The sequence below is a fragment of the Myotis lucifugus genome, unplaced genomic scaffold, assembly GCF_000147115.1.
Source record: "Myotis lucifugus unplaced genomic scaffold, Myoluc2.0 scaffold_991, whole genome shotgun sequence".
In the NCBI taxonomy this organism is placed as follows: Eukaryota; Metazoa; Chordata; class Mammalia; order Chiroptera; family Vespertilionidae; genus Myotis; species Myotis lucifugus.
This window is the reverse complement of record NW_005872039.1, coordinates 46333-60139: the sequence shown is the minus strand read 5'-3', so window position 1 is coordinate 60139 and position 13807 is coordinate 46333. Positions and strand designations below refer to the sequence as shown.

Genomic DNA, 13807 nt, shown 5'->3' with positions numbered 1-13807 from the left:
AAGAGAAATAGTCTAGAGGATTAAAAATGGCAGCAGAGTAAGTAGATGCTGCATGGACATGCTCCTAAGCTAGCAATATATTAAAAAGATCATACATCATGATCAAGTGGGATTATTCCAGGGATGCAAGGCTTGTACAATATTCACAAATCAGTAAACGTCACACCTCACATAAACAGATTGAAAGACAAAAATCACATGATCATATCAATAGATGCAGAAAAAGCATTCGACAAAATCCAACACGAATTTTTGATAAAAACTCTCAGCAACGTGGGAATAGAGGGAGCATATCTCAACATGATAAAGGCCATATATGACAAACCTACAGCCAACATCATACTCAATGGGCAAAAACTAAAACCATTTCCCCTAAGAACAGGAACAAGACAGGGATGCCCACTTTCACCACTCCTGTTTGACCAAGTACTAGAAGTGATAGCCATAGCAATCAGACAAGAAGAAGTAATAAAAGGCATCCAAATTGGAAAAGAAGTAAAACTCATTATTCACAGATGACATGTTATTGTACATAGAAAAACCCAAAGACTCCATCAAAAAACTACTAGACTTGTAAGAGATCTACCGAAGGACTTGTATGCATGCATATAAGCATAACCAATGGACATAAAACACTGGAGAGTAGGGGAGGCCGGGGGAATGTCGGGGAGGGGGGGGCCGGCGGGGAAGGAGACATATGTAATACTCTTTGTAATACTTTGAGCAATAAAAAAAACTACTAAACTTGCCATGGCTGGTTTATCTCAGTGGGTAGAGCATCAGCCTGCAGACTGAAGAGTCTCGGGTTTGATTCTGGTCAAAGGCACATGCCTGGGTTGTGGGCTCACCCCTGAATAGGGGGCATTCAGGAGGCAGCTGATCACTGATTCTCTCATCATTGACGTTTCTATCTCTCTCTCCCTCTCTCTTCTTCTCTGAAATCAATAAAATATATATATTTTTAAAAACTACCAGACTTAATAAATGAATTGGGCAATGTAGCAGGATAGAAAATTAACACCCAAACATCTATGGCTTTTTAATACACCATTAATGAACTCACAGAAAGAGAAACTGAAAAAAAACAATCCCATTTATCATTGCACCAAAAAAATTAAGATACCTAGGAATAAACTTAACTAAGGAAATAAAAGGCCTGTACTCAGAAAATACAGGATGTTGAAAAAAAAAGACATAAACAAATAGAAGAATATACTGTGTTCATAGATTGGTAGAACCAATATCATTAAAATGTCCATACTACCCAAAGCAATCTATAGATTCAATGCAATCCCCATTAAGGTACCAACAGAATATTTCACAGACTTAGAACAAACCCTCCAAAAATTCATATGGAATTTTTAAAAGACCCCAAATAGCCACAGCAATCCTGAGAAAGAAGAACAAAGTTGGAGGGATCACAATACCAGATATCAAGGTATATAACAAAGCCACTGTTCTCAAAACTGCCTGGTACTGGCACAAGAACAGAGAAGAACAGACATATAGACCAATGGAACCGAACAGAGAACCCAGAAATCGACTAAAGCCAGTATGCTCAATTAATATTTGACAAAGGAGGCAAGAGCATACAATGGAATCTAGACAGTCTCTTCAATATATGGTATTGGGAAATTGGACAGATACATGCAAAATAATGAAACTAGACCACCAACTTACACCATACACAAAAATAAACTCAAAATGGATAAAGGACTTAAATGTAATTTGGGAAACCATAAAAATCTTAGAAGAATCCAAAGGCAGCAAAATATCAGACATATGTCGTAGCAATATGTTTACTGATACAGCTCCTAAGGCAATGGAAACTCAGGAGAAAATAAACAAATGGGACTACATCAAAATAAAAAGTTTCTGCACAGCAAAGGAAACCATCAACAAAACAACAAGAAAGCCCACTACATGGGGGAACATATTTGCCAATGTTATCTGTGATAAAGGTTTAATCTCCAACATTTACAGGGAACTCATACAACTTAACAAAAGGAAGATAAACAATCCATTCAAAAAATGGGCAAAGGATCTAAATACACACTTTTCAAAAGAGGACATTCAGAAAGCCAAGAGACATATGAAAACATGCTCAAAGTCACTAATCATCTGAGAGATGCAAATCAAAATGACAATGAGGTACCATCTCACACCTGTCAGAATGGCTATAATCAACAAACGACAAGTGCTGGTGAGGATGCAGAGAAAAAGGAACCCTGATGCACTGCTGGTGGGAATGCATATTGGTGCAGCCACTATGGAAGACAGTATGGAGTTTCTTCAAAAAACTAAAAATGGAACTTCCATTTGATCCAGTGATCTCACTTCTAGGAATATATCCCAAGAAACCAGAAACACCCATCAGAAAGAATATATGCACCCCTATGTTCATAGCAGCACAATTCACCATAGCTAAGATCTGGAAACAGCCTAAGTGCCCATCAGCAGATGAATGGATTAGAAAACAGTGGTATATCTACACAATGGAATACTACACTGCTGTAAAAAAGAAGGAATTCTTACCATTTGCAACAGCATGGATGGATCTGGAAAGCGTTATGCTAAATTGAATTTATCCCACAGAGACTTCATCTCAAGCTGCACCCTCACAGTGGCCACCTTCACGTTCTTCTTTACTGGCACCTTGGCGGCGGCCCCCAAACTGGCCCCAGAGCCCTCAGGCTGGCAGCGGTGCTGGTGGCAGCGCCTGTGGCCAGCACATCATAGCAACCAGTCGTTCCGCTGTAATGGTCGCTGGGCTTTTATTATATAGACTAGAGGCCCAGTGCACAAAAATTTGTGCACTCGGAGGGTGATAGGGGGGTCCCCCAGCCCGGCCTGTGCCCTCTCGCAGTCTGGGACCCCTCGGGAGATAACGACCTGCTGGCTTAGGCCTGTTCCCGGCTGGCAGAGGGCAGGCCCAATTCCTAGTTGCAGCCCCTGGTCAGGCTCAGAGCAGGGCCGATTGGGGAGTTGGGGCGCTGCCCCCTGTCATGCACAGAGCAGGGCTGATCGGGGGTTGGGGCACTGCCCCCTGTCACTCACAGAGCAGGGCCGATCAGGGGGTAGGGGCACTGCCCCCTGTCACTCACAGAGCAGGGTCCATTAGGGGGGTTGGGGCTCCGTACCCTGTCACACACAGAGCAGGGTCAATCAGGGGGTTGGGGAGCTCCCCCCTGTCATGCACAGAGCAGGGTCCATAGGGGAGTTGGGGCACTGCCCCCTGTCACACACAGAGCAGGGCGGATCAGGGGGTTGGGGAGCTGCACTTTGTCACACTCAGGGCAGGGCCAATGGGGAGGTTATGGCTCTACCCCATTACACACAGAGCAAGGCCCGTGGAGGGGGGTTGGGGCGCCACCCTCTATCACCCACAGAGCAGGGCCGCTCAGGGGGTTGGGCGCCGCTACTGTCACACTCACGGCAGGGCCGATGGAAAGGTTATGGCTCTACCCTGTCACACACAGAGCAGGGCCCGTGGGGGGGGGGGGCATTGGGGCGCTGCACCCTGTCACACACAGAGCCACAGGGCGATCAGGGGATTGGGGAGCTCCCCCTATCAGGCACAGAGCAGGGCCGATCAGGGGGTTGGGGCACCTTCCCCTGTCACGAACAGAGCAGGGTGGATAGGGAGGTTGTGGCCCCGCCCCCTGTCACACACAGAGCACAGGGCGATCAGGGGGTTTGGTTGCTGCCCCCTGTCACGCTGATCCCGGTGCCGGGAGGCCTCGCTGCTCCGCTGATCCCGGTGCTGGGAGGCATATTACCCTTTTACTATATAGGATAGAGGCCTGGTGCATGGGTGGGGGCCAGCTGGTTTGCCCTGAAGGGTGTCCTGGATCAGGGTGGGGGTCCCCACTGGGGTGCCTGGCCAGTCTGGCTGAGGGGCTGAGGGCTGTTTTCAGGCTGGTGGGTTGACTGAAGCTCCCAACTGCTCCTTTTTTTCTTTTCTTTTTCTTTTTTTTATTCTGGGCCAGCTTTAGCTCTGAGGCCTCGGCTGCTGAAAGCCGGTTTCTGGCCTTTGTTTTTCCTTCTGTATTTGCTACAATGTTGCGGTCCGGCTGGCTGAAGCCTGGCTGACTAACGCAGGTTTCTGTGGTTTTGTTTAGCTTCTATATTTGCAACATAGTTGCTTAGAGTTGCAGCTGAGAGGCCGGCAAGTGAGGCAGTGAACGTTGGAGTCCGCAGTCACTGAAGCAAGCAAGCCTCCCTGTTCGCTTCAGTGCATGGCTGCCGGCGGCCATCTTGGCTGACAGTTAATTTGCATAAGGATATGCTGATTAGCCAATGGGAAGGGTAGTGGTCGTATGCTAATTACCATGTTTCTCTTTTATTAGTGTAGACTAGAGGCCTGGTGCACAAAATCGTACATGGGGGGAGGGAGAGTGTCCCTCAGCCTGGCCTGCGCCCTCTTGCAATCCAGGACACCTTGGATACGGTCCCTAGGCCTGGCTGTCAATCAGGGCCTATCGGGGCTTTCCTTTTCCTCGCTGCCAGCAGCTGGCCCCTCCCCCACTGCTGACACTGTTTGCCATCTGTACAGCTCTGTTGTACCCCATCTCCCAAGACCAGTCACCTCCCTCTGTGGGTGACAGGCATGGGGTGTGCTCACTTGGCTGGCCTGGGCCTCCCTCTGTGGGGCGAATGCTTGTCAGCCCCACAAACCCGCTGAAGTGCCACTGGCCCATGGCCTGGAGCTCCCTCTGTGGGGCAATCGATCGTGGGGTCCCCAGATTGACCACCCAGCAGTGGGAGGCCACGACCACCCAGCCGGGGCTCCACGGTTGATCGCCACAAAGAGGGTGACCTATCGGCCCACCAGCCGGTGGCCTGGGCCTCCTTCTGTGGAGGGATCATGGGGCAATGGCAGGGCACCCCAACCAATAACATTACACCCACCTTGGCTGGCCTGGCACCAGTGCTTGAAGGTCGTTCAAATGGTCATTCTGCTATTTGGTCGTTTGGTTGATTTGCATTTTACATTTTTATTATTATAGATATTGTAAGCCAACAAATTAAATACCCTAAATGAAATGGACCATTTCTACAAAAACACAGATACAAACTTCTGTCTCAAGAAGATTTGGAAATCTAAATAAACGTTTAACAAGTAAAGAGATTAATTTACTAAACAAAACCTTCCCACAATGAAAACCCAGGCCAGATGACTTCAGTGATTAATTCTACAAAATCTTTAAAGGAGAATTAATACCAGCATTCTGAAACTCTGCAAATGAAGGAGGAGGAGGAGGAGGAGGAGGAGGAGGAGGAGGAGGAGGAGGAGGAGGAGAGAAGGAGGAGGAGAAGAGAAGGAGGAGGAGGAGAAGCAGGAGGAGAAGGAGGAGGAGGAGGAGGAGGAGGAGGAGGAGGAGGAGGAGGAGAAGAAGAAGAAGAAGAAGAAGAAGAAGAAGAAGAAGAAGAAGAAGAAGAAGAAGAAGAAGGAGAAGAAGAAATATTTACCAACTCAATCTGTGAGGACAGCATTACCCTGATATCAAAATCAGATGAAGACAAGCAAAATCATTATAAGATATAAAAAAACTAAAGACCAGTATCTCTTATGCATAAAAACAAAAAATTCTTAACAAAATACTAAAAGAATATAAAAAGATTGTAGAGCATAGCCAAGTGGGATTTACCCCAGGAACACAAAGTTGGTTTAACCCAGGAAAATCAATCTATGCAATACATCATGTTAACAGAATAAAGCATAACAACTACATGATCATCTCAATAGACAGAAAAAGCAGTTGACAAAACCTAACACCTTGTCACATTAACAACACTCAATTAACTAGGAGTAGAAGGAAACTTTCTCAACTTGATAAAGACCACCTATGAAAACCCACAACTAACATTACACTTAATGCTGAAAGACTTACTGTTTTCCTCTAACATCAAGAACAGACAAACCTCTCCACTCTTTCCATGTCTATTTAACTTTACCCTAGAGGTTCTTGCCAGAGAAATTAGTCAAGAAATTGAAATAAAAGTCTTCCAGAATATAAAGGAAAAAGCAAAACTATCCCTATTTGCAGCTTTCGTGATTATACGTAAAAATCCTAAGGAATGCACGCACAAAAATAGCTATTAGAACTAATAAACTAGCAAGTTTTCAGGATAAAAGGTCAATATATAGACATCAATTGTATTTCTACATATTAGCAATAAACAATCTAAAATGTAATTAAGAAAACAACTTCATTTACAATAGCATCAAAAATAATGGAATATTTAGGAATAATTTTAACAAAAGAAGAGCAAGACTTGTATACTGAAAACTACAAAACATAGTTGAAGAATGTAAATAAAACTTAAATAAATGTTAAGACTTTCCATGTTCATGGACTGGCAGACTTAATACTATTAAGACAGCAATGCTTTCCAAACCAGTATGTAGATTCAACTCAACCCCTATCAAAATCATTGCTGCTTATTTTTTTTACATAAATGATCAAGCTGATCCTAAAATTTATATGCAAAGAAAAGTTTGCATGTCAAGCCTTGGGAAACCCACCTTCCCAATTTTAATGGCAAAGAGAAGTCAACAGAGATGCCTGAGGAAGAGCATCCAGGGAGGTGGGAAGAACACCAGGACAGTGTGGTGTCATGTTACTTACAGGAACAGAGGGTTGTCAATTAGATTTGTGATAGGAAAGTCATAGATGTCCTTAGCAGGAACAATTTTATGAGGTGATGAAGCCAGAATCCAAATTGGAATGAGTTAAAGATGAAGACAGAGGTGAAAATGCGATTACAAATACAAATACTTTTTTCAAAGATTTTGGTAGTGAAGAAGAGAAAGGAAGGGGGATTAAAAATGGCGGTGGGGTAAATGGAAGCTACACTAACATGCTCCAAGAACAAAACTGAAAATACAACTAAAATATAGAAAAACCACCCTGAAAATCTCCTGAAGACTAGCTGGAGAGAAGCCTGATAACCAAGGACAGAAAGTGGAGATGTAGAGAGACTAGTAGGAAGTACAGAGATGTGAAAGGGGTAGACAGGCTCCCACAGACGGCAGCTGCAGGTCTGGAGGGATATCTCAGCTGCGGGGCGGTGGAGGGGCAGTGCCACTGATAACTCTGTGGTCTAAGTCCCAAACTGGGCTCCCCAGGCGAGAGCACCAGAACTGAGAACAGTGCCCACATAACATCTGGCTGTGAAAAGCAGCAGGGTTGCTGTCTGCCAGCAAGAGACAGCTGGAAATGAAGGCACCACCTTAAAGGGCCAATGCACAAAATTATGTGTGAAGCCACTGACCTTGGCCTCCAATGAAGGAGGGAAGGGTGGACTGGAGCTGTTTGAGGAGTGTCTAGGGTTGGGGGCTCTGGGTTTGGAGGTCGGAGGGCAACCACCCTGGTTTCCTGTGCTTGGTCATTCCCTCACACTGTGGAGGACATCTTTCTTCAAGGACCTTTGCTATTCAAGCGGTATTTGCCTGTGGGAAAGGTAGTTGCCACACTGTGGTCAATACCCTGAGACTAATCAAGGCTGATAATAATCAGACTGCAGGCAGAGGATGATCTTTGGAGGCTTTGAGTCTTTGCCTTATCTCCTTCTGGGCCCAGGGCTAGGAAAAGCAGACCCTGGTGCACATCTTGGTCCTTTCCAAAGGCACCGGCCCCAGAAGAGTGAGCCACAAGCTCTGGGTTGCTGATAGCCCCAAAGAGGACACTCAGGGCCAGTCAGAAACAGTGCCTGACATTGTCCTGCACTAAAGATTGGGAGTCATAGCAGATCTACCTAATACACAGTCACAAACCCAAAAGGCAGCCAAATTGGGGAGACAAAAAAACAACTCCCAAATGAAAGAACAAGAGAATTTTTATGGCTATCATCAACAAATCAACAAACAACAAGTTCTGGAGAGGATACAGAGAAAAAGGAACTCTTGTGCACTGCTGGTGGAATGCAGACTGGTGCAACCACTATGGAAAACAGTATGGAGTTTCCTCAAAAAATTAAATATGGAACTGCCATTTGACCCAGTAATCCCATGTACAGGAATATATCCTAATAAACCAGAAACACCAATCAGAAAGAATGTATGCACCCATATGTTCATAGCAGCACATTTTATAATAACTAAAATCTGGGAACAGCTCAAGTACCCATCAGTATATGAGTGGGGGGCAGGGGGGGAAGCTGTGGAACATTTACACTATGGAATACTATAGAGCTATCAAAAAGAGGGATCTCTTACCCTTTAGGACAGCATGGAAGGGCCTTGAGAGTATTATGCTAACTGAAATAAGCCAATCAGAGAAAGATAAGTATCACATGATCTCACTCATATGTGGAATCTAATGAACAAAATAAATTGTTGAATAAAGTCAATCCAGAGACACAGAAGTATAGAACCGACTGCAGAATCTCAGAGAGAAGGAGGGGGAGGGTGGGTCGATGGGAAGAGATTAAGGAAAGAACTTGTCTGCATATAAATATAACCCCTGGACACAGAAAATAGGGTGGTGAAGGCCTGGGGTGAGGTGGTGGAGGAGGAGGGGTTGGGCTAGAAAGAGTCAATGGAGGACATATGTAATACTTTCAACAATAAAGATTTAATTTAAAAAAAAAGAGAAATGAATTAAAGCATAAGGGAATGAAGGACTGACTAGGAGTGTGTGTGTGTGTGTGTGTGTGTGTGTGTGTGTGTGTGTGTGTATGTGTGTGTGTGTGTTTGCACATGGTCAGGTGCGCTTGTTTACACTAAACAAGGAAAAGGTCTAAGTTTGAATATATGTTGATAGAAGATAATGAAACATTGGGAAGAAGGACTATTGTCTCCCTTTCCTCAGAGGGAGGCAGTGGGAGAAGGATGGCTTAGGAGGAGTTGGGAAACTCCTCCAACTGAAACAGGAGGGGAGAAGAACTGGCAGAGGGACATTGGCCAAAAGACACATAGATTTGATTGTGGGAACTGGATTGGGTTCTTTTCTATTTAAAAAATATATATATTTTTATTGACTTTAGAGAGAGAGGAAGGGAGATATAAAAACATCTATGAGAGAGAAATATTGATCAGCTGTCCCCTGCACGCCAAGTGTAGGAATTACTAAGGCCTTTGAGCAAAGTCTAACTAAAGATTGGATTTCTCCTGAAAACAGTTCAATATGCAAGACTCAAGTATTCTCAGTGCTTTGATTTTTATGAACATGTAAAACTGAGCATAGTACATGGACAAAGCAGAAGGAACTGGTAAAGGAAAGGTTGGAGGTGTGAAGAGGGGATTCCAGAAAGAACAGGATGAGAGGGGAGGCAGGAAATTGTGGAGTCAAAGACAGAGGAGCCTTGACCCTTCTAGAACAGAAGGAAAAAAGAAGGGAGACATGAAAACTGAGATGCATGGCTATGCAAAAACAGAAAGGAGACTTAGAAGAAAGTCAAGGGGCTCAGATTCCACAGCAGCAGCACCCTTTAAGAACTGTTTAAGCACATGGGATATGCTACCTCCTGTGACCTTGGCAACCACCATGTGAAAAGGCATGTCAAATTCATGTACAGACCAGTAAACTTGAAGATTAAGGAACCTGCCCCCACTCTTCATCTAGTAACTGACAGAAGTGAGCTTCCTATCTGACGTCCAATCAGGTGAAGTGTAATAAGGTCTCAATTTTAGTGTCCTCCACCTCATTCAGGGCTTCCCACCATCGCATCCCAGACCCCTTTCAGTGAGTACATGCCAAGCTTCCATCTTCAGCTCAGGACTGAGAAACCACACCCTCCTCCAGGATGTGCCAGGGGCTCCTCAAATTCAGTGTATTCTAAACTAGACTTTCCTCCCTAACCAAAAACACCTGTTCCTCCTCTCAGGACTAGCTTGATAATTCCTAGGATCCATACAAAAGGAAAATGCAATGACCAAGGTCAAACATCAGGAAAGAAAGAAAATCAAAGGTACTAAGATATAAAGCTTTATTCCCTCCACCCCACAGCTGCAGCTGTAGTTGCTCATCATTGACATTACTTTGAGGGCTGGGCAGCCACAGGAGGGGAGATAGTTGCCCTAAGACCATAAATCAGAGAGAAAGTGAGAACTAGGCAGGATGGGAGAATGGGGTTGGGAGCAGATACATACCCTCAAGTTGAACCCCACCAGAGCATCCCCATTCAGCTAACTGGGCATTTGGCAGGTCTGATGTAGTTAACCGTTAGGCCCAGTACACAACTGGAAGGTTGGGTTAATTAATTGTACAGTGCTGATGTGGCGAGTAGGAAGCATTGGTAAGAATCACACAGGAGTGAGAAATGTTGATGAGTGGCTCCTTGGCTGCAGAAGGAAATAAAAATCTCCCATGCTCTGGCTGATTTGGCTCAGTGGATGGAGCATCGACCTCCAGATTGAAGGGTCATGGGTTTGATTTCCACTCAAGAGTGAGAACCTCAGTTGCACCTTCAATTCCTGGTGCTGCAACTGGGATCGCTTGCAGGAGGCAATCAACCCTTTTATCTTTCACATCGGTGTTTCTCTCCTTCTCTCTCCTCCCTCTCCTCCCTTCAACTCTCTCTAAATATCAATGGAAAAAATATCCATGGTGAGAATTAAAAATAAAATTTCTTTTTTATTTATTTTTCAATCTTTATTGTTGAAAGTATTACATAGGTCGTACTTTTTTCACTATAAACCAATTCCAGCCTGCTCCCATCCTCCCCCAATCCCCACAAAATTTTAAAAATTTAAATAAAATGTCCCAGGTTACTATAAGCCAGACATGTGTTTTTCTTCCTTGAATATCGCCAAGGACCCCAAAAGGGCCACAGTACTAGATATGGAATCCAGACACCAGTTACCCTGAGGAGAGGATCCTCAGGACATGCAACTCTCTCCCACAGGCTGGTCAGATGTGGCCTCACATACAACTGCTGCCAGGACCTGGCCTCCATGCTGGGCACCAACCCCTTCCTGAGAGAGTTGGACCTGGGACAGAATGTCCTGGGTGGCTTTGGCATAAATCGTCTCTGTGCAGGTCTCAGGCAGCCTACCTGCCAACTCAGGAAACTCTGGTAAGGCCCTGGGGTCATTTCTGGGCAGAGGGCAGGGAAGGGGAGGGAGAGCGATGGAAAGGGGTGTGGGGGCCCTGAATTGGACAGGGGAGGTAAAGGGGCAGAAAAATGCATGGGCAGCCTGACTTTCCTACCGGATTTGCCACTGACTTAGGCCATGAGTCGGGCAGGTCTTCATCTGAGACTCAGTTTCTTCATCTGTATAACAGGACTATCATACCCACCTCATAGATGTGATGAAATAAAATGCATGTAAAACTAGAGCAGCGCTGGGCACAGAGTTGAGAGGCTCCAATGAGAACCACTGGTGAGGCCACATGTTCCGAGAATTCCTGCCCATGTTTACTTGTCCATCCATGGCAGGCCTTCCTTCCTTCCTTCCTTCAATCCTTCCTTCCTTCCTTCCTTCCTTCCTTCCTTCCTTCCTTCCTTCCTTCCTTCCTTCCTTCCTTCTGTCCTTCCTTCTGTCCTTTTTTCCTTCCTTCCTGCCTTCCTTCATCCCTAACTCCCTCCCTCCCTTCTTTCCTTCCTTCATTCCTTCATTGCCTCATTCATTCATTCATTCATTCACTCTTTCATCCTTTCATTCAGTACATGACTCCCTTGTGCCAAGCACTGCACCAGGCACTGAGGAGGCAAATTTGAGCAACACACACGGGCCCTGCCCCTGTAATCTTACACTTAAGCCTTGGACCTTCTGGGACAGAAGGAAAAAAGAAGGGAGACATGAAAACTGAGATGGGAGGCTGTGTAAAAACAGGAAGGAGACTTAGAAGAAAGCCAAGGGGCTCAGGTTCCACGGCAGCAGCATCCTTTAAGAACTGTTTAAGCACATGGGATATGTTATCTCCTGTGACCTTGGCAACCACCATGTGCAAAGGCATGTCGAATTCATGTTACAGACCAGTAAACGTGAAGCTTAAGGAACCTGCCCCCACTCTTCATCTAGTAACTGACAGAGGTGAGCTTTGACAACAGGCCTATCTGACGACCAATCAGGTGAAGTGTAACCAGGTCCCAATTTTAGTGTCCTCCACCTCATTCAGGGCTTCCCACCATCGCATCCCAGACCCCTTTCAGCGGGAACCTGCCAAGCTTCAATCTTCAGCTCAGGACTGAAAAACCACACCCTCCTCCAGGACGTGCCAGGAGCTCCTCAAATTCAGTGTATTTGAAACTAGACTTTCCCCCCTAACCAAATATACCCTTTCCTCCTCCCAGGACTAGCTTGATGATTTGTAGGATCCATACAGATGAAAATGCAGTGCCCTTGCTCAAACATCAGGAAGCAAATGATATCAAGGGTACTAAGATATAAAGCTTTATTCTGTCCACCCCACGGCTCTAGCTGGAATTGCTCATCATTGACATTACTTTGAGAGCTGGTCAGCCACAGAAGGAGAGATAGTTGTCCTAAGGCCATAAATCAGAGAGAAAATGAGAACTAGACAGGATGGGAGAATGGGGTTGGGAGCAGATACATACCTTCATGTTGAACCCCACCAGAGCATCCCCATTCAGCTAACGGACATTTGGCAGGGCTGATGTAGTTAACCATTAGGCCTAGTACACAACTGCAAGGTTGGGTTAATTAATTGTACAGTGCTGGTGTGGAGAGTAGGAAGTATTGGTAAGAATCACACAGGAATGAGAAATGTTGATGAGTGGCTCCTTGGCTGCAGGAGGAAATGAAAATCTTCCATGCTCTGGCAGATTTGGCTCAGTGGTTGGAGCATTTATCCCCAGTTTGAAGGGTTAAGGGTTTGATCCCCAGTCAAGGGTGAGAACCTCAGTTGCAGCTTCAATTCCTGGTGTCCCAACTGGGGCCATTTGAAGGAGGCAACCAATTCTTTTATCTTTCATATCTGTGTTTCTCTTCTTTTCTCTCCTCCCTCTCCTCCCTTCAACTCTCTCTAAATATCAATGGAAAAAATATCCTTGGTGAGGATTGAAGTAAAATTTCATTTTTTTCCTTTTTTATTTTTTTTTGCCAGTCTCTGTAACCTTTATTTTATTTTTATTTATTTATTTTTCAATCTTTATTGTTGAAAGTATTACATAGGTCATCCTTATCCCCCCATAAACCTCTTCCAGGCTGTTCCCATCCTCAGCCATCCCCACCAAAAAAAAATTTTTTTTAAAGATTAAATAAAAGTCCCAAGTTACTATAAGCCAGACATGTGTATTTCTTTCTTGAATATCACCAAGGACCCCAAAAGGGCCACAGGACTGGAAATGGAAACCAGACCCCAGTTACCCTGAGGAGAGGGCCCTCAGGACATGCAAATCTCTCCCACAGGCTGGTCAGGTGTGGCCTCACGAACAACTGCTGCAAGGACCTGGCCACTATGCTGGATGCCAGCCCCAGTCTGATAGAGTTGGACCTGGGACAGAACATCTTGGGCGACATCGGTGTGAGGCTGCTCTGTGAAGGGCTCAGGCAGCCTGCCTGCCAACTCCAGTACCTGAGGTAAGGCCCTGGGGTCATTTCTGTGCAGAAGACAGGGAAGGGGAGGGAGAGCAATGGAAAGGGGTTGGGGGCCCTGGATTGGACAGGGGAGGAAAGGGGCAGAAAAATACATGGGCAGCCTGGCTTTCCTACCGGATCCGCCACTGACTTAGGCCATGAGAAGGGCAGGTCTTCATCTGAGACTCAGTTTCTTCATCTGTATAACAGGACTATCATACCCACCTCATAGATGTGATGCAATAAAATACATGTAAAACTAGAGCAGCGCTGGGAACAGAGTTGAGAGGCTTAAATGAGAACCACTGGTGAGGCCAC

At 45.4% G+C, this 13807-nt stretch overlaps 1 protein-coding gene across 1 annotated transcript in view; it reads left to right on the top strand.

Annotated features, from left to right (window-relative positions):
• LOC102429272 (NACHT, LRR and PYD domains-containing protein 1-like) overlaps positions 1–13807 on the top strand; it is an 86856-nt gene that overhangs the window by 33264 nt on the left and 39785 nt on the right. Inside the window, 1 exon segment of the mRNA XM_023747809.1 lies at positions 13322–13492. Coding sequence (XP_023603577.1) covers positions 13322–13492 — 171 coding nt within the window.